Below are 21,763 nucleotides of genomic sequence, written 5' to 3' on the forward strand. Positions count from 1 at the left end.
GATTGTGTATTTTCCTGCTCACATTTGTGGTTCTCGATTTTTGCCCGTGCAAGTGGAAATGGCTAAGTATTATCTAACCTTTGGTGCAGGTTCGGTAAAGTGGGGGCCTATCTCCAAGGAGCAGGAAGACGAGGTTGAGTGGGTGAGGTCACAGTTGTTAGAGACTGAGCGTGAGTTCGGGAACCTAGTCACCCAGAAGAATCTGTTGGAGTCTGGACTTCTGCAAGGAAGTAAGTATCTGGGTCACTTTTGTTGTTTGTCTTCTAAGTCCTTTGTGGTTGTGACTAACGTAGTTGTTTTGTTCGTTTTGTTTTGTTTTTTTTTTTTTGACAATGGCGGGTATTATAAGAGAGAGCACGAAGGTGGCAATGGATATTGATGATGCCGAGATGCAAAAGCGGCTAAGGGAGTCTCGGGCCAAGAAGGCAGAGAAGGGTACTGGGAAGCACCCCAGAGATGATGATGAGGGCCTGGTTGCTGACGTGCTGGGAAAGAGGAAGGCCTTGGAGGAAGCTCATTAGCATGTGATGAGGGCGGGGCCGAGACTTCCTCCCTTTGATCTGCAGGTGCCGCCGAAACTCCTCTTAGGCATGGAGGACATTTTTTGCTGAAGGGGTGGAGAAGGTGGACTTCGGCAAGCTACGTCAGCAGAAGAAGGAGGTGAACCTAGCCATGCACCGGCAGGAGGTGCCCTTGGTGAATGTCTTCCTGGAAGGCGTAAAGAGTGACCCCGAGGCTCCGACGAGGACCCCGGCCTCTTCCTATGTAGATCGAGCCAAGAAGACGGTCCTTACTTCTGCCTATGTAAGTTGTGAATTTGTTCGTAGCATTCTTGTTTGGTCTGACTGATGTTGCTTTGTTTTGCAAGCCTTTAGCGAGATGTATGTCAGCATGGCCAAGGCAGATAAAGAGATCTATAGGCTGAAGAGGTGTGATGAGATGGCCAAGAGCAAGATGGCAGAGGTGCAGGAGGCCATTCGAGGGAAGAATACTCTGTTGTTGCAAAAGGTGGCCCTAGCCAAAGAGGTGGAGGAGCTGAAACGGTCGAAGGCCGAAGAGGTAGCTGCTGCCTGAGTCGTTTTCAACTTTAGAAGAGCTGAAGAGCTACATCATGGACCTACTAGTTGAAGAGCAGCTTCGCTGGGAGGATAGGCTGGTTAGGTTCAACCCCTCGGTTGAGATTAACTTTGATACGAGCGGTGAGCCTCCTGCACCTAGTCCCACTACCGATACCACTACTCCGACGCTAGAGGCAGAGCTGGCCACTGGGGATGCCCACTCTACTGAGTCTTGAAGGTGTTGCCTTCTTTATCTATTCCAGCTGTTTATTAGAAACACTTGATGTTTATTTCTACTTTGTATGAACATTTTGCCTTGCGTGTAGCAAGGTTATTTTGCTTTGCAATAATATGAGACTTGTTGTCATGTGATATCAGTTGTGCTAGCAAAATGATAATTATGTGAGTGGATAGGAATTAGCCAGAGTCAGGCATTTCATTTAAATAGGTGCTGAAAGGCAGAAGGTACAAGAGTGTGTTGAGTCAATGCTCAAGACCAAAGTATTGTCCAAAGGTCTAGATATGTTTACTTATAGTAGTACTTGAGGTGATCAGCATTCCAAAGATGAGGCAACGTCTTGCCCTTGGGATCACGAAGTTGATAAGTGTCAGGGAGGCAAATTTTGATAATCTCATAAGGACTCTCCCATGTAGGGCCTAAGGTACCTTCAGTAGGATTTTTGGTAGCCAATGAAGCCTTGCGCATGACTTAGTCCCTCAATGAAATCGAGGTTTAGGGCTAACTGCTCGTCATTGGCCTCGGCATCATAAGTGAAGGTTCGATATGTGGGCTGGCCAATCTCCATTGGTGCCACGGCTTCGATACCAAATGAAAGAGAGAACGGCGTTTCTCATAAGGATGTCTCTGGGCCCAGGGGTTGACAATAAAAGGGCCTGACCCATATACTCCTTGAGCTCGTTGAAAGCCTTATCACATTCAGCAGTCCAGGTGATGCTTTGCTTGGTGCCTTTAAGTGCCTTGAAGAATGGGGCGCAGCGATCAGTGGCCTTAGAGATAAATTTGGTCAAGGCTGTGACACGCCCTGTAAGGCTTTGGATATCCTTGACCATCTAAGGTATTGTTATGTCTAAGATGCCTTGGATCTTTTCTGGATTGGCCTCAATACCCCTCTGGCTGATCATGAAGCCAAGGAATTTGCTGGAAGCCACCCTGAATGCACATTTGGTGGGGTTGAGGCTCATTATGTACTGCTTCAAGATAGTGAACATGGCAGAGAGGTTAGGGATGTGTTGGTCAGCTGTGCGACTCTTGACTAGCATGTCATCAATGTACACTTCCATGGTGCTGCCAATCAGTGGGGTGAAGAGGCTGTTCACCAGACGCTGATAAGTAGCCCCGGCGTTCTTGAGGCCGAAGGGCATCACCTTATAGCAGTAGAGGCCACGATCCGTAATAAAGGAGGTATGGGCTTGATCTTCGGGGTGCATGAAGATCTGGTTGTAACTTGAGTAATTAAGCATCTATGAAGCTAAGGAGGGCGTGGCCAGCTGTGGGGTCGACCAGTTGGTTAATGCGGGGTAGGGGAAGCTATCCTTTGGGCATGCCCGATTAAGGTTGGTGTAATCTACACACATGCACCAGTCCTTTCTTGGTTTACAGACCATCACCATATTAGCCAACCATGTAGGATAGTCAACCTCCGTGATGAATCCAATATTACTCAGTCTATCCACCTCCGCCATCATGGCCTTATAGCGCTCGGGGTCGTAAGCGGGACGCTTCTGTCGAACAGGTCGAACGGCAGGATTAACGCTGAGCCTATGAGATATGATGTCTGGTGATATGCCAGGCATGTCATTGTAGGACCATGCGAAGACTTCAGAGTTGAGGCGGAGGAAGGCAACGAGTTCAGAGCGAAGCTCTTGTGAGATGGATGTGCCGATCAAGATCTGTCGATCCGGGATGTCGTCATGAAGAGTAGCCAGCTCCAGGTCTTCCACAGGTTCGGCCTGCCTTGTGACAGACTCCTCCCTGGGGTCCTCAAGTCATTCAGTGCCAGCTTGAAGAGGGGTGGGAGCTTTGGTTACTGCGAGGCCCTCACTTCTATGTTGGCGATTGATGGATTTGACTGCTGAAGCATAGCATCTTTGGGCTCTGAGTTAGTCGCCGAGCACCGTGCCTGTGCCATTAGGGGTAGGGAACTTCAGCAGTAGCATATGTGTGGAAATAAAAGCCCCCATTTGGGCCAAGGCGGGGCGTCCAAGGATGACATTGTAAGCTGTGGGACAGTCAACAATGAAGAAGGGGGTAATGATTGTCTCCCGCTGGAGTGCGGCTCCAATAAATATAGGGAGATGAATGCTTCTAATGAGTTGGACCACATCACCAGAGAAGCTCACAAGGGGTGTGATGCTTCGGTCAAGTAAGTGAGACTGGACTTGGAGCTCATTGAAAGCGTCAGCAAACATCACACTGATCGAGCTGCCAGTGTCTACCAAGATATGCCCAACGTCAAAGTTAGAAATGTCTGCACGGATAATGAATGGGTCATCATGGGGGAGGATAACACCACGCTCTTCCTTCTCGCAGAAGGTAATGGGGGCCTAGCCCAACTTTTGGGTCTTTGGCAAGCGTCCCTGCTCGGTGCTGAAGACCTGGTGCCATAGGTGGAGCGGACATAATGTTTGATGGACTTGTTGGAGGTGCCAACCAGGATAGGGCCATCACTAATGGTGGAGATCATGTTGATCTGCCGTTGGTGAGGGTTAGGTGGGGGTGGTAAGTTGTGCACATAGTTATCCAGCTTCCCCTCAATAATGAGCCCTTCAACGATGTTTGCGCAAGACAACACAAGATTCGGTGTTATGGCTGCTGAATTGATGAAAGCGGTAGAAGACACCTGTGTTTGGCATAGGCTTGTCGAATGGTCTCTGGGGGTGGCTTGGGGATGATAGGGGCTTCACGCATCAGGACTTTCTCATAGGTGGTGTTGAGCGGTGGTGAAGACCTCGAACCTGGGCCTGGGTTGAAGGGAAGTGGGGCCCAATCAGTTGTCTTGGGAGGGTTGCTTCCACTAGATTGGTGGTGGTTGCCATGTCTGCCATGTTTGTTATTGCTAAAAGGATGCTGGTAGCTATCCTTCCGTTTTGGTTGTGGGGTACCCAGGGTACTTGGGGCAGGGGTAGAATGCTGAGGTAGGGTTGAGGCAGGTACTGAAGCAGGTGGAGGATTGGCGAAAGTGTTACGAGTCAGGTTGGCTGGGCCACGCTTGAAATTGAAGTATTCAGCCTTGGCATGAACTGTTGCCTGCTTCATTAGCTCTGCATATGTGTTCCAACTATTGCTATGAACCAGATACCAATAGTTGGACTCGCGGAGGCCACTCTTAAAAGCCCCGAAGGCAGCAGGATCATCAGTCTATGGGCAGCGGGAGTATTCGTGACTGAACCGGGCTACATACTCCCAAAGGGATTCGTCCTCCACCTGCCGAAACATATACAAGTCGTAGGTGGAGTATAGGCGATCAGTCTGGATCATAAAATGGACGAGAAAGGTTTGTTTGAACCAGTTTAGAGTTGCGCCGCTGAGGGTGGAAGAGAAGAGGAGGCACACGCCTTCGTCAGTGAGGTCTTTGCACCCAAGGGCAGACTTGAATGAGTGGATATGGGTGAGAGGATCCTCCGTGCCAGTTTAGAAGGCGATACGGAGTGGCTGGATATCTTTCTCCTGGTGGTAGTTGAAGATACGTTCAGTAAAGGGCCCCGGTCGTGGTTTTGCCCCGCGGGGTTGATGGCTACGATGTTGTTTGCTCTCTAGGTGCTGGACCTTCTCAAAGAGAAGTCTCATGGCTAGGTCGGCATGAGGGAGAGTCTTGGGTGCTAAAGGCCTGTGGGGTGGGCAGACAGGGGCTGGGGAATGTTCCCATTCTTCCAATGCCTCTGTGTGGTAAGGTGGCCAGGCTGGTGGGCCCTGGTGAGGGGCCAGGTGTGTCACCCGGGGTCTTCGAGGTTAACAGGAATAGGGATTGGCTCCAGTTGAAGGTCCAAGATGCAATCTCTGCAATCTCTGTAGATCCTGACTGGTTCATGAGGCTGGTCCTTCAGTAGGGGAATGCAAAGGAGTCGCGACTGGGTTAGCTCAGGGTGAAGGTGACCTTTACCCTTGCGGAGCCTAGATTGTGCCAGGGCATTGTGGCTGGAATGTATTGGCTGGTTTGGCTGGGTATGCCCAACATTCTGAGTGAGGTCTTGTTGGGCATCCTGGGTGTGAGTCCTCTCCCAGTTTCGCTTTAGAGCACGATAGTCATGCTCTAGCTGAACGTTGACATCTTTCTTTGTTGGTGGGTACCTGATTAGGATATTCACCAAGCTAATGATTCAACTCTATTGGCGTATCTGCTAGTTTGCTGGCTAACATTCCAGTGTCAGTGAAAATGTCAAGAATATATTTCCGTTGTGATGGAAAAATTCCTTGTTCTAAACGAGCCACTTCGATGCCTAAGAAATACTTCAGAGCACCAAGATATTTCCTATCAAACTCACTTGCCAAGTGGTGCTGCAATGCTGCCTTTTCCTCTGGGTCAGTCTTAGTAACTACCATGTCATAAAAATGTACAATAAGGGCAGTGACTTTACCTTTCTTATGTTTCAAGAAAAGAGTATGATCTGAGTTACTTTGCTTGTATCCAAAATCCTTCATTGATTTGCTGAACTTTCCAAACCATGCTCTGGGTGACTGCTTCAAGCATAAAGAGACTTTCTCAGTTTACACACCATGTTGCTAGTATTGGGCCCCATCTTGCACCCTGGAGGGGAATCCATATAGACTTCTTTCTTTAGGTCGCCGTGCAGGAAGGCATTTTTGACATCAAACTGGTGTAATGGCCAGTTTAGGTTTGTTGCCAGAGAAAGAAGTACCCGAATTGTGTTTATCTTGGCTACAGGGGCAAATGTCTCCCCATAGTCAATCCCATAAGTCTGAGTATAACCTTTCGCCACCAATCTTGCTTTGTATCGTTCAATGGTGCCATCTGCCTTGAACTTTACTGTATATATCCATCTACAACCCACTGTTCTCTTCCCTTTGGGAAGGATAGTCATCTTCCAAGTGGAATTCTTCTGAAGGCCTCCATTTCATCATTCATCGCTTGAGTCCACTTGGGATCTTTTAGAGCTTCCTGCACATTACTCGGAATAGATACAGTGGATAATTGACATACAAATGATGCACATGACGGAGACAACCTATGTAGGGACACATGATTAGCAATAGGGTATTTAACTTTTGTTTTTGGGTCCGGGTCATACTGTTGTCTAGGAATCCCTCTAGTGGTACGAATAGGTAACTGATAACCTGTGTTTCCTGTATGACTCGACTCATGTAAAATGCTTAAGTTGGAGTTTAAATGCTCAGTTACCTGCGGGGAATCTTCAGGACCTGATTGGATGATTGGTGATGGTACTGTAGTAGGAGGGAAATTATCTGAACCATCATCTGGAGTTTCCAGTAACTCTTGATCTTGTTGCACTACTATAGCTGGTTGCTCGGACACTGACTGCTCTAAAACAGTTTGTTGAATTTGGATGCTCTGAGTATCTTCTGCAAAGATAGAGCTCTCCCCCTGCAGAGGATGCTCAGAAACTCCCCCTGAGTAATAGAACTCACTCTCGTGGAAAGTCACATCTGCGGTAACATGCATGGTCTGAGTGGGAGGATGGAAACACTTATAGCCCTTCTGAGTGTCAGCATAACCCACAAAGACACAACGCAGTGCACACGGATCAAGCTTGCCACGCTGATGTGGATACACCTGAACATAAGCAACACAACCAAAGAGACGTGGTTCGAGATTTGGTGTGGATGGCATGGTGAGGAGAGTGGTCAATGTCTGAAATGGAGTTTGATACTGAAGAGTACTGGATGGTGTTCTATTAATGAGGTAAGCAGCAGAACAAAGAGCCTCCCCCCAAAAATGATGAGGCATACGGGCCTCAAATAAAGAGGCACGAACAACCTCCAAGAGATGACGATTCTTACGCTCTGCGACGCCATTCTGTTGTGGTGTATAGGCACATGTGGTTTGATGAACAATTCCATGTTGACTTAAAAAAGTATGTAGGTCATGGTTGACGTACTCTCCTCCATTGTCAGATCGAAGCGTAGTGATTTTCTTGTCAAACTGAGTAGCAACATATTGATAAAATAACTTGAATTTGGCGGTGACTTCACTTTTCTGCTTTAAGGGAAAAACCCAGGTCATCCGGGTGCAATCATCAATAAACGTCATAAACCACTTAAAACCGCTAATAGTGGGAACTCGTGATGGTCCCCAAACATCAGAATGGACAATCATGAAAAGCAAAGAACTTTTATTCAATCTTAATGGGTAAGAAATACGATGGCTTTTGGCCAAAATGCAAGTTTCACAATGAAAGTCTGATTCAGCAAACTGGGAAAACAAATCTGGAAATAAAAGTTTCAGATAACCAAAAGAAGCATGCCCTAATCGTCTATGCCATAGCCAAATTTTCTTCATCCTGATAGACTCATCTCCTTTCACATGATGTGTCTGACTCAATCTTGTACTGCTGTCTTCTGTCAAGTCCAGATAATACAACTTTCCTCTCCTAGTACCACATCCAATCACGGTCCTGGTGAGAAGATCCTGAAATAGACAATACAATGGCCAAAAACACACGGTACAATTAAGGGAATCAATGATTTGAGGAACAGATAACAAGTCATAGTCGACTGAAGGGACAACTAAGACATGATCAAGACTTAATGAAGATGTAAGAGATAAAGACCCTTCTCCCATAACTTGGGAGGTGGTTCCATTGGCACTGGTAATGTGTGTTTGGCTTGATGGTTTGGTAGAGTGCAACCCAGTAAAACTAGATGTCATGTGATCAGTAGCGCTAGTGTCAATAATCCATGATCTATTACAAGTAAGTGAAGATGTGCAAGAGGTACCTGAGGTGGCCAAGGCCTTGGAGCCAGATGTACCTGATGGAGGTTCTGATGCAGTCTCCTCGGATGACTGAGCGGATGCAAATGAGGCTCTGGTAGAATCCTTTTTTCGCCCTTTGTGGACCCATCCTTCTGGATAACCAATGATCTCATAACAGCCCTTAATTGTGTGGTTATCTAAACCACATTTGGTACACTTCATTGGAGGCCGGTTACGAGTAAGGTCGACACTATAGTTGTTCGGCCGAGATTGTCTGGACCTCGCAGTAGCCAAGGCTGTGGCTTCGGAGGTTACACCAACTTCAGACATGGTTCCCTGTCGGTTACTTTCTCTTTTAATATGTGCATATGCGGCCTCCAGTTCGGGTTTTGGCTCCATCCGCAAAATCTCTCCTCGGATTTGATCGAAATTATTGTCCAAACCTGCAAGAAATATATAAACTCGGAGACGATCAACCTCTTTGCGTCTAGTCTCAATGTCTTTCGGATGCTCCATGGTGCTTGGACTTAATTGATCAAGCTCCTGAAAAATCTCAGTGAGCTCACTGTAATATTTGGCAACTGATGCGCCAGCTTGCTTCATTATGAATGACCGTCTGTGAAGGTCATAAATCTTGGCTTCATCAGCACCATCTGAATAGGTTTGCTTGATTGCAGCCCAGACTTGCTTTGCTGTGTCATAACGAATAAATCGTTTAATCTGATTAGGTTGCATGGCGTCAAACAACCAACCCTTGACTTGGCAATCCGATGCACGCCATTTATTAAATGTGGGATGTGTCAGCAGGCTGGGCAATATCACCGGTCAAGTGGCCATGTTTTTCTCGCCCATCTATCTTCATCTATATGATTTGATGCGATAGAGAATAATTATTCTCATCTAATTTGATTCCTGCGGAGAAGTTGAGGCGTTACTCTGCAAAGTGACGATTTGTGTGGTAATTTTGGAGCCTCTCGATACCAAGGATTGATTGGTGTTTGCTGACCCATCATCGTTGCCCATGATATTGGCTTACAAGTGATGAGATAGAAAAAAAAAATGGAGGCAAAAAGAAATCTGTAAACGTTACCCTCGGTAGCTGATGGGAAAAGGACCAAAATATATATATATATATATATTGGATTGAAGGGAAAAAGTGATTTGAATTGGTTTGTGAGATTTGAATATTTGTTGAATGACAAACTAGTTTGGCAAACTGGTGCTGGGTTGTGAGATGGAATATAGGCTGGTTTAGGGTTTAGGCTGAAAACTTCTGGTTTCCCTTAGACATCACAAACAGCTTTGCTGCTGCTTGACCATTTGTTGGACGCACATTCTCCTTGTCTGCATTGTTTACTTCTGCTCCATCATGCTCAGTATAAGAACAGCAGATATAGTCAGTGTTATTTACATACACATTTTCCCAAGGATACTTCAAACCCGAAAAATTTGGCATCCAATTCTTCAATCCAAAACCAGAAGTCCTATCTCCCTCTGCACTGCCGATCTGAGCTCCACTTCTCAAAGGGAGCATTGACTTCAATCTCTTCCAAGCAAATCCTGCTTTCTCTCCAATGATCAATGCTAGCAAAACAGAAGGCGGATCGAACAAATGAGTTTCCACATACATCCACTTGGAGAGCAAATCCAGCCCCCAATGAATGTCCCGCACACATGCATTACTGCTTCCATACCTTTCAGCAGCTGATTTCAGAACCACAATAGCTGCTTTGAACCTAACAGAACCCTTTAAGCTCTCCCAAGCAAGAAAACGAAGGTCGTCTTCAATATCCCTTCACATAGTTGGGCCTTTGAGCAATGTTCCTAGAACTGCCTTTGGTGCACCGCTTGGTCTGATGAGTACAAGTGAAGCCTCCAACCAACCAATAAGGTACAAATTAGAGACTTACTCTAATTGGAATTTGAACTGACTAAAATGGAACTAACCTTCCATAAGTAATCCATATGATCAAAGAATAATAATCTTCATAAATCTTAGAGCCCGTAATTCCCACCAAAATGCAGCAAATCCTAGATGCGTTTGTTGGAAAAACAACAATCAGTGACTAATTAAAACAATTATATAAATATTATTTATAACAAACTGTAATACAGAATGCAGTATATAAACAATAAATGAAACCGATTTGGATTTGAGATAGAGGCTTGCAGATTTGATGCAATATCCTAAAGATAGTAATTTCACCCCTTCTCGGTGCTTGAAGTTCTACAATGAGGCCTTGTTCGATTTAAATAAAACTTTGAAACCTTATCAGAAGAGTCACAACTGTTAGAAAACAATTAATTAAATTAATCAGAATTAATAAAAAATTATTAATTTGAAACCAAAAAATTAATTTAAATCTTAAAGTACCCCAAGGCCCAAGGCCCAAGGCCCATTTTTTTACTATTAAATATGCTTCCACTCGGCCTACTTCCATTTACTAAGTGTGGAACTTTCACACTTATAAAGGTCTCATTATTCCTACTTTATACCAATGTGAGACAAAAGCTCTTGAATTTCATTCAAACTTCCAACAGCATTTCCCTAATTTATTAACTCTTTAATAAAAGCTCAAAACATAGAGTGAGAAAAACTATGCACCAACCAATCAAAATCAAAATTAATCCTTTATATATAAAAATTTAAAGGGTCGGTTTTCAAATATTCCAATTTGTAATAAAAAGCATTCTGAATTTCTGATAATGTTTTCGAGCAGAATTTCTTAAAGGCGGAGAAACCTCCTCTGCTACTAACCTCTGTAAAAAAAAAAAAAAAAAAAAAAAAAAAAAAAAAAAAAAGGTAATTCTTTAAAGAGCAAAGCTTGTTAACATATTGGCCATTCACAGTAATCCAAGAACAGAAGACAATGGAAGCGTACAAAAATCATAAAAGAAATGAAATGGGTACTGACCAAGCCAACTGGAGTTTTTACTTGAGATGAAACTTATCAATCGTTATGGACTAGTTTGCACTAGCATATTAGTATTTCGTTCTAATTTTATCTCTTTGGTATACAGCCTGAACTCAATTCGTTGTCTTTAACTTGCCTATCTCTCGTGATGGTTTAGTTCGTTGGGGAATAGTATGTCAAGATGTGTGGTTCCTTTTTCTTCAAGAATTAAATGCCAATCTCCAGCTGCTATCCAACTCTTAAACACGCATTAACATAGCAAGACTTTTCTAGAAATTATAAAACTAGTAATGAAATTTTCAAAATTAATCTCAACCCTCCCCCTTGATTTTGAAAATCATGAGCTGCTGTGCTTTCCTTTCTTGCTGAAATTAATGCCTTGCCACAAATTCATCTTATCACGAGCTTGAGCAAAATTTTATGAGGAGACAATCTTTGTGAATATATCACCAAGTTGTTCATTGGTGTTGATAGGCTCATTTGAACTTCCTTTTTTGTCATTGCAATTGCAGACATATTGTCACAATATATGGTTGGAGACGACTTGATCTCCTGCTGCAAATCTGCAAGAATCCTTCTGAGCCAAACACCTTCACAAACTACTGAGAGATTATATTGATTTGTGGTACTCTAGAAAAGCTTAAGCTCAAAGGTTATGGTTTTGCTTCCGAAATTCAAAAAAATATGAGAATTATAATGAGTAACATATTAAATTAATATGTATTGTCAACACTTATTAAAATAACATTTTTAATATCTTTTTTAAATTTGACATTGTATATATTTCTTCTATCGGCCCATTCCATTCCTGTAAACAACAAAAGGGCTTTTAATTTTGCAATCGAGCCACACAACAAAAGGGATTAGTTTAAAGGGAGCTTCTATAGTGAGTGGAAAGTTATAAGGGGTGTATTTAAGGGGTATCTAAGAGCCGTTGGATAAAATCCAACGGTGAATTTTCAATGTTGTCTTTTTGGTAAAACCGGATTGAAATTACCCATACCCAAAGAGGCAATCCAAAAGTGCACAGCACACTCTTTTATCCTGGTTAACCCTCCTTCCCCGCAGGCCACCCACTCTGCAATATGTTCTTCTCTCTCTCTCTCTCTCTCTCTCTCGCCATCTCTGGTTTGTGGTTATCAAAGAACCAAAATCCATTCGGCAAATAACTTGCAGCCAACACAGACACAACGGAGGGTTTTGAGTCTTTTTTTATTATTGACACTCTATCACCTCAAAAATTCATTTTCTGACGCCCAAGTTCTCCTAATTCCTATCCTCTCTCGCACTCTCCCAAATCTTGCCTCAGCTCCAGCTCGCCAACCATCTCGCTACTGTCCAATCCCGTTCTCCACCCATCCATCGTCATAATCCAGCACTCCTCAAATTCGGAACCCTAGTTTGACCCTATCCAAGTCGCCGCAACTCACGCCCTCCGTCGTCGACCTCCACCGCGAAGCCACTATCCGAATCCATAACAATCCCGTTCTCCACCCATCCATCGTCATAATCCAGCACTCCTCAAATTCGGAACCCTAGTTTGACCCTATCCAAGTCGCCGCAACTCACGACCTCCGTCGTCGACCTCCACCGCGAAGCCACTATCGCGACTCCACAGCAATCCCGTTCTCCACCCATCCATCGTCATAATCCAGCACTCCTCAAATTTGGAACCCTAGTTTGACCCTATCCAAGCCGACGCAACTCACGACCTCTGTCGTCGACCTCCACAACGAAGCCACTATCGCGACTCCACAGCCAAGCCACGGTCGTGACCTCCCTCGTCGTTCTCCACAGTGGTGAGTTCTGATATTGGTTTTGTACTCTCTGTCTATTATAAATTCGTTGATCCCCTTTTCTTATTATTGCAACAGTATGGGCATTCATGGCGCTGCTCCAGCCTTCTCTCCTTTGCTCTCCAACTGTAAGTCATCTTCTTCTCCATCTTCAAATTTCAGTACTCCTCCTGACCTGAACCACCTACTTCTCTGGTTCTCTTCTTCTTCATGTCATTCAATTTCATTTTTTTTTCTTTCTAAATTCTACTTTAGGGATTTAGGAATTAGGGGTTCAGTTGGGCATTTAGAACTTAGGGGTTAATTTTAGAAATTCTAATTTAGGGATTCATTCAATGCCTAATTTATGAGCTGTGGCTTTATGAATTATCAAGTGGACTACTTGTTTTTAATTGATCATTGATAATGGTATTATTGTAGTTTTTAATTGATCTTTGCATATTTCAGATTTTAGCCTTATAATTTTAGTGGCTGGGTGTGTAGACAGGTTATTAAATTCTTCTAGTATTAATGGAAGTTGTGTTACTAAATTACCAGTACCTACGCTCTTGGTTGACATGGTTGTTCTGAATTGTAAGATTAGCTTACTGTTCAATGGACCCACTTGCTGATATTAGGAAATAGAGTTATTAATTGAAATGAATGGGAATGTGCTTGTTTCTTATGCTATTAGATTTTGTGTAAGTGTGATGCTAATCAGCCATTGAAATACACATCTTTTGGTGTTAATATTTGAAGTGTTGGAACATGGGAAAGTTGAAAATAGGCATCTTCATGAGATGCTTGAGCAAAATTTGAAGTATTACAAGAGCATTAAGTAGACCTACCTTGATATGGCTTGCTATAAAATGTAAAATATGGATCTGATTTCCTTATTCTAACGGTGCCCCCGTAGATATTTGTTTCAATTCATGATTCTCTTACACCTATATAGAAACATAGGATTGGTTTGTTTTTATTTTATCAGGAATTGTTTGTTTTTTAGAAAATGGAGAATATTGGACTGCTTCAGAAAATTTTGGTTGTTCTGTTCACTACTGCCTTCTTTAGGAAGCTTATATAAAGTACATGTGGAGCTTCTTGAGTCAGACAATTCCACATTGCCCCATTTTTTGCCAAACCATCTGATGATTTTTTAATGGTTATTTTTGTTCCTAATCATGTTCCCGTAATATCACTTTGTACAGGAATAGTTACTTTTCTTCAATCTTATTGGATTGGAATGCAGCTGTTTTTTAGTTTCATTGTTCTGTGTATTGCTATTATGGATGTTGTAGTTGTATCTGGTTCTGTATTGATGTTATGGATGTTGTTTGGTTATATTGATTATTGGTTGGTTGATTAAGTTCACCCCTTGAGGTGTTTTGATGTTTGGTTATGTCCCTCTTATTTAGTTTAACATTTTCTTTGTGCTTTATGTGTTCCACTTTTTCCGATTTTCTCTTGCTGGTGTTCTAGGTTAGGAAGCTCTTTGCCTATTAGTATGAGTTTCTTAGGTCTTTTAGTTTCTAATTGCGGTTTTCTTGTCTCAGTTTCTATTTTATTTTTTTGGTCTTTGTTTCTCCTTTTTGCTAATTTCTTGTTTTGCCATCTCTTCAGCAGGTTTTTTTTTTTTTTTTTTTTAATGACAGTTGGACCTAGATTTTTGACTTATGGAAGATTGTTGTCATTGAGAACCATCATCAATTTGGCGTGGGACAACATTCCATTCTGTCACAGGAAGTGTGCTGTAATTATATGGAAAAAAAACATGTAATTGAGGAACTATATTTTAGTCATGTAATTTAGTCCTCATTCAATGAAATTGAGTTCAATTTACTTGAGAAATTTCAGTCTTGAATCTGTTCTTTTTATATTCACAAGTGTGTGCAATAGAAACATACTCTCTTTTTTTTCAAAGAACAATGGAAAATTACTTTTACTTATATTATACATTGAAGAGAGAACATTGTATACGTTGTGTATGATGTCCCTGTATTCCCCCCTCCTCTCTCTCTCTCTCTCTCTCTCAGATGGACTATTGGAGTTTTCGTATTGCCAATGTATAGCCTCCTATTGCCCTAGTATTGCCATTATATAGCCTCCAATTGCCATTGTATTGCCCTAATTGCCTTTGTATTGTCATTGTACTGCCCTTAATCACCTTTGTATTGTCATTGTACTGCCCTTAATTGCCTTTGTATAGCCCCAATTGCCCTTGTAATTGAAGATAATGCCATAAGGAGTTTGTAACAATTTTTAATGTATTTTTCTGATTTTTAATTATTTATTTACTAATTCTTTTTTAAAAAAACAAAAACAAAAGAAGGATCAAAATGGACAGTGGTCCAATCACTAGAGGACAGTCAGTCAGCCACACTGACCACGCCCATTCAGCTTTCGTCATTTGTCACTCCATACCATTTAATAATAATTTCTAGGATTTAACTTACAAAATTCATAATAAATTAAATACAAATCCAAAAAATTCACCGAAAATTGGTAGGAACTCCTTGTGACATTCTTTACGCCCCAAAACTCCAAAAATATAATTTTGACTTATAAAATTTGAAAATGATAACAAAAACTCAACTTTGTTTCAAAACAAACCAAAACACTAAATTATGTTCCATAAAAGTAATGTATATTGGTGCGTCTATATTGCATGTCTGTTGCGTCTATATTGCTTGTCTATTGCATGCATATCGTACATATATTGGGTGTATATTGATTGTTTATTGCTTATGAATGAAATAAACAACAATACACAGGCAACAGACAAGCAATATACACACAACAGACAGACAATATACACGCAATAAACATGCAATATACACGTAATAGACATGCAATATACATCACTCCCCAATTACACCAACCATAAGGAAGTCGTATTGAATAAGAAATTCTGCTTAACAGTTGTTCTTTCTACTAAAAGAAAGAATAAGGACCGTTTCCCACTTTAAATCTTACTTGAGTGGTACTTTTGCCCCCAATAAACATGCAATATTGGAGCAATGACATGCGATATACATGCAGTAAACAATCAATAAACCTTCAATAAATATTCAATATCGGTTCAATAACATGCGAAATACATGCAGTTAACAATCAAACCTTCAATAAACATGTAAACAATCAATAAACCTTCAATAAACATTCAATATCGGTTTAATAATATGCGAAATACTTGCAGTTAACAATCAATAAACCTTCAACAAACATATAAACAATCAATAAATCTTCAATAATCATTCAATATCGGTTCAATAACATACGAAATACATGCAGTTAACAATCAATAAACCTTCAATAAACATGTAAACAATCAGTAAACCTTCAATAAACATGTAAACAATCAATAAACATTCAATATCAGAACAATAACATACGAAATACATGCAGTAAACAATCAATAAACCTTCAATAAACATTCAATATCATGCGATATACATGCAGTAAATAATCAATAAACTTTAAGTATACGCAAATAAACAATCTATATACACTGAATAATTATGCAATTTTCAAAAAAAATGTTGTCTTATTATTGCATCGTATTGGCCCTGTATTGTGATTTTATAGTCTTCGTATGACTTTATTTTTTTAAAGTCAGTCTTGGAAAGTTTTTGCTGGGTTTCAAACAAATAAATGCTTTTGTTTCAAACAATAATTTAAATTCAATGTCAATCCACCAATTTCAAGAACAAAAATTACAAAATGGGTTTGAAAACTCATTGGTGGTGCGTGCAACATGTCTTTTTGGGGAGAACTTTTACAATCCTTGAAACCATGCACTTAATTGGTCATTAAAATAACAAATAATATGACAATTGATACAAGTAATAAAACTAATACCAAGTCCTTAATGGACTTCAGCATATTCAGCACTGTAGCATCATACGTGTCATCTTGCTGTTCTGCTTCAGCGGAGGTTACATCAACCCATTCGAATCCATTGCAACTGGTGGCTCCCTAATTGCAGGCATCATATATGCAAAATAATTCTGTCAGAGTTAGACCTAGGTTTTTTTCACCCACATACATATTCTTGAAATGAAAACTTACATAGGAGGTTAGACACTTCCAAAATGGCTTCCCTCGATTTTTATCTGATTTTGAAACCCGAAGCACCATTGCAGCTCCACAATACTGACACCTCTTTGTTTGAGCGGGAGATGAAGACGAAGACATGTTGAATCTTCTCACTTGTACCTCTTCTCACTCAGATCTTCTCACTGAAACCTCTTCGGACTCATACCTTCTCACTCATAGTTCTCAGTCATACCCCTTCACTCATAACCCTAAACTTCTCACTCAGCTCTCTCTCATCTCTGCCCAAATCGAATTATATCCTTCTTTTCTGTGTGTGGGTGGGTTGGTCACGATCTGGACACCTGTACCGTCAGAATTGTGACACATTTTACCCTGAAAAGCAATATAATATTTCACTACCAAATATTAATATGAAAATTGAGGGGACACTGCTTTAAATATATTATTTTATTTATATTTCATTAAGGCAACTAGTTGGATAAGAATCCATCATCATTGGTTCCATTTTAATAACATTACTAGGGGTAGTTTGGTGTGGGAAAATGAAAAAGTATCTGATGGGACCTTCTGTGACTAGTCAGTAATCCATCACATTTGTATCAATGAATTTGATGGCGGGAAAATCCTAAAAATGGCTATGCAAATAGGTTATTAATTGACTTTTTGACTGTCTGACTCTCTTTGCATTTCGATGACGTTTTCCCTTCTCTTGTCTTGAGTTTTAGGGTGTTGGGTTCAGTTTCTTTAAAAAGGGTCAACTTGGAAAAACCCCAAGTGAAAACACCTTTTCAAAACACTACAAAAAGATGCTAAAACAAAACCAAAACCCCATATATTCTCATTTCTCCCTTCTTCCACTCCTCAAATCGTTCCATTCCAAAAACATTTCAATGAATTCGAAGCATTTCACTACACTCGGAGGAAAGAGAAGGAAGCATCTCCATTTGGATATGCCCCCAGCCTTCATTCCGGAGTTAGCTTGGTTTAAAGTGATGTTATACATGGCAACCCAATCATCGGAAGATCTCTTCAGTATGGCATTTGCGTGCCCATTGTTCCATACGTTGGCAAACACTCCACAAGTGTGGAACACCATTTCAATGGCAAAGTACCCAGACCATCCTAGCTGGTACCATGCCAATCCTGCGGTCCAGCATTTCTTGCAACAATGCAGGGCTTGCGATAACCCTGAGTCGATATTTAGAGAAGCATTCGAAGTTTTTTTCAGGCAGGGTAACGTGGAAGCGTTGTATGGGATGCGCATTGCAGCCACGGCAGGCCATATGGAAGCGGCATATCTAGTTGGACTACTTGGCATGTCCGGAATTGGTCAGTCAAAAGAGGATGCATTAGAATTCTTGTGTTCTTTGAATCAACGTAACAACATTGATATGAAAGGAACCATGGATGCTTTGAGACGAAGATTAAGCTGAGTTTTCTCTGTTGCAAGACATATCGTAGATATGTTTTACTATGGGAAGATTAAGTTCAATCACTGCAGCGCTTGTAACAACAACGAATGATGTTTGTTATTCAAGGCTGGCCTACTGAAGAAAAGATCAATCCTGCCTTCTGGACTTCTTGCAATCGATGTAAATGGCACTGTGAGAGTGTTTTTTGGTTCAAGGTGATGCGTGTGTATGTTGTGCCAGGAAATCCATACCCTTATAATTAGTCGTAGTATGTTTTTACGGTTTTTATGCATTGTGGACTTGCTTCTCTTTAGTTCTAGGTTGGCTGGCTACGTTGTACAAATGTTGTTTAAATGTTGGGTTTTAATCTATTTTGTCTGGTGTTTGTGCTGTCATAAACCATTTTATATATAAATGTATAATATATATTATATAGTGGAATGATTATTGACATCATAGACGGCTACGAATGACATTTTACTGACACAGATATTTTGCACAACTGCAATCTTAATATTTGGTAAACGAAAAGGCATGCATGGAGTGAGTAGGTGTCTTTTCACCGGGGCTTGGGAATGACATTTTCCCACTTACCATCTCCCAAACGATTTGGTTACACGTTTCTTAAGCAAAACTTGAACAGTGACTGACTTTTAATAATTTTGTCCTGATGTTGTAGAATGGATGGCTTGTATATTTCCATTTTATTTTTCAAAACATCCCTTAACCTTAAAAAAGAAAAAAAAAATTAACAAATTGAAGAAGAGAGAAACTGATTAGCACCAAAAATGGTCTATTTGCACGCAAAATAAAAATAAAAATAAAAATTTGGAGTAAATATAATTAACAAATGTACATGCTAAAAAGTAATAAAATAATAATAATAATAATAATTTAGGATAAATAATAATAACCATGAAATAAGGAATTCAGTAGGAAGATGAAGTCTCAATGAGTTCGTAACAATTTTAATGAACATTATTGTGATTTTTGTGTATTTAATTATGAATTTTCTAAGAAAAAGTAATAAATTCGTTGAGACACACTGACTGTGCCCCATTCAGCTTCCGCCATGTGTCACCCCACACGATTTAATACTACTTTTCTAGGATTTAACTTATAAAATTGATAATAAAAATACAAATCAAAAAAATACACCGAAAATTCATACGAACTTCTTGTGACATTCTCTAAGCCCTCAACCTCCAAAAATATAATTTTGACATGTAAAATTTGAAAATGATAACAAAAACTCAACTTTGTTTCAAAACAAACCAAAACACTAAATTATGTTCTATAACATAACACTAGTGTTCTTTGATTTTAACACTTACCAAGAACTCAAATATGTAGAATCATGAGTTTAGACCTTTATAATCGAAGATAATGTTATCATGAGTTTCTAGCAATTTTCGGTGTATTTTTCTGATGTTTAATCAAATTTTTATGAATTTTTAAACATAAATTTGGTAAAAGTATCAAACCTGACACGTGGCGCATTGACAGGGGCACAGCCATCAGACACACTGACTGCGCCCCATTCAGCTTCCGCCATGTGTCACCCCACACCATTTAATACTATTTTTCTAGGATTTAACTTATAAAATTGATAATAAATTAAATACAAATCCAAAAAATACACCGAAAATTGTTACAAACTTCTTGTGACATTCTCTACGCCCTCAGCCTCCAAAAATATAATTTTGACTTATAAAATTTGAAAATGATAACAAAAACTCAACTTTGTTTCAAAACAAACCAAAACACTAAATTATGTTATATAACATAACACTCATGTTCTTTGATTTTAACGCCTACCAAGAACTCAAATATGTGGAATCATGATTTAAGACCTTTATAATCGAAGATAATGTTATTAGGAGTTTGTAGCAATTTTTGATGTATTTTTCTGATATTTAATCAATTTTTTTATGAATTTTTAAACATAAATTTGATAAAAGTATCTAAAACTGACACGTGGTGCATTGACAGGAGGATAGCCATCAGACACACTGACCGCGCCCCATTCAACTTCCGCCATGTGTCGCCCCACACGATTTAATACTATTTTTCTAGGATTTAACTTATAAAATTGATAATAAATTAAATACAAATCCAAAAAATACACCGAAAATTGATACGAACTTCTTGTGACATTCCCTACGACCTCAAACTCCAAAAATATAATTTTGACTTATAAAATTTGAAAATGATAACAAAAACTCAACTTTATTTTAAAACAAACCAAAATACTAAAGTATGTTTTATAACATAAGACTCATGTTCTTTGATTCGACAATTACCATGAACATAAATATGTGGAATCATGATTTTAGAGTCCATAGTCAAAGACAATGTTGTAAGGAGTTTGTATCAATTTTCGGTGTATTTTTCTAATTTTTAATTATTTTGTTAATGAATTTTAGAAGTGAAATCCATGAAAAATAATATTAAATTATAGAGAATCACACGTGGCTGCAGCTGAAAGGTGAGCAGTCATTGTTTTCGACAGGTGGCGTTGTACGATTGCGCCACATGTCATTTTGTTTATTTTTTTCCCAAGTTTATCTTTAAAAAATTAATTAAAAATCAAAAAAATATACCGAAAATTGTTACAAACTCCTTACGACATTGTCTTTGACTATGGAGGTCTAAAATCATGATTTCACATATTTATGTCCACAGTAAGCCTCGAATCAAAGAACATGAGTGTTATATTATAGAGCATCAACTAGTATTTTAAATCGTTAAGAAATAAATGTGAGTTTTTGTCATCAATTTATATTTTTCTAATTGAAATTGTATTTTTGTAGCTTGATAGTGTAGAGAATATCACAAGGAGTTTGTAGGACTTTCCGGTACATTTTTTGGTTTTTTAATTTATTTGTTATGAATTTTAGAAGTGAAATCCAAAAAAAATAAATCATAGAGAATCACATGTGGCTGCAGCTGAAAGGAGAGCAGGCACATGTCATTTTGTTTACTTTTTCCAAATTTAACTTTAAAAACCATAAAAAAATAATTAAAAATCATAAAAATATACCGAAAATTACTTCAAACTCCTTATAATTATGGAAGCCTAAATTATTCTTATATTATTATTTACCCTACATTATTATTATATTACTTTTTATCCTAAATTGTTATTATATTGTTATTTACCCTAAAATATTATTATATTACGTTTTACTATGAATTATTATAATATTATTATTTACCCCAAATGATTATTATATTAGCTTTTACCCTAAATTGTTATTATATTGTTATTAATCTTAAATTATTATTATATTATTATTTACCCCAAATTATTATTCTACTTTATCCTAAATTGTCATTATATTTTTATGTACCCTAAAATATTATTATATTACTTTTTAATAATAACAAATGAAATAAAAATCCATCATATGTCACTCCATACCATTTAATAATAATTTACTAGGATTTAACTTACAAAATTCATAATAAATGAAATAAAAATCCAAAAAATACACCGAAAATTGGTAGGAACTCATTGTGACATTCTTTACGCTCTAAAAAAATACATTACATAAATCCAATGTCTAACTTCAACTTTATAAGTTCCAAGAAAGAGTTGAAAAAATTGATATGACAACAATAACAGAGCAAAGA

General features: G+C 39.4%; 2 protein-coding genes across 2 annotated transcripts; one reads left to right on the forward strand and one right to left on the reverse strand.

Annotated features, from left to right (window-relative positions):
- Positions 1-9,227: 9,227 nt before the first annotated feature.
- LOC117621866 lies at positions 9,228-16,853 on the reverse strand. Its single transcript, XM_034352406.1, has 4 exons — positions 16,728-16,853; positions 16,518-16,634; positions 9,917-10,035; positions 9,228-9,762 (listed from the first exon to the last, which is right to left on the reverse strand). The coding sequence occupies exons 1-4, from the start codon at positions 16,851-16,853 to the stop codon at positions 9,228-9,230; spliced, it is 897 nt and encodes a 298-aa protein (XP_034208297.1).
- Positions 16,854-17,716: 863 nt separating this feature from the next.
- Positions 17,717-18,148, forward strand: LOC117621867. The gene has a single exon (XM_034352407.1). The coding sequence runs from the start codon at positions 17,717-17,719 to the stop codon at positions 18,146-18,148; it is 432 nt and encodes a 143-aa protein (XP_034208298.1).
- The last annotated feature ends 3,615 nt before the right edge of the window (positions 18,149-21,763 follow it).

The sequence above is a fragment of the Prunus dulcis genome, chromosome 3 (assembly GCF_902201215.1).
Source record: "Prunus dulcis chromosome 3, ALMONDv2, whole genome shotgun sequence".
Classification (NCBI taxonomy): domain Eukaryota; kingdom Viridiplantae; phylum Streptophyta; class Magnoliopsida; order Rosales; family Rosaceae; genus Prunus; species Prunus dulcis.

Bases quoted from the DNA above. Each gene is read 5' to 3' on its own strand.
- LOC117621867 (XM_034352407.1), top strand. From the start codon at position 17,717: ATGGCAACCCAATCATCGGAAGATCTCTTCAGTATGGCATTTGCGTGC.
- LOC117621866 (XM_034352406.1), bottom strand. From the start codon at position 16,853: ATGTCTTCGTCTTCATCTCCCGCTCAAACAAAGAGGTGTCAGTATTGT. The intron at 16,635-16,727 runs GTAAGTTTTCAT...GCCTGCAATTAG, and splicing joins GGAAGTGTCTAACCTCCTAT to GGAGCCACCAGTTGCAATGG. The intron at 9,763-9,916 runs GTTAGTTCCATT...AACTATGTGAAG, and splicing joins ATATGGATTACTTATGGAAG to GGATATTGAAGACGACCTTC.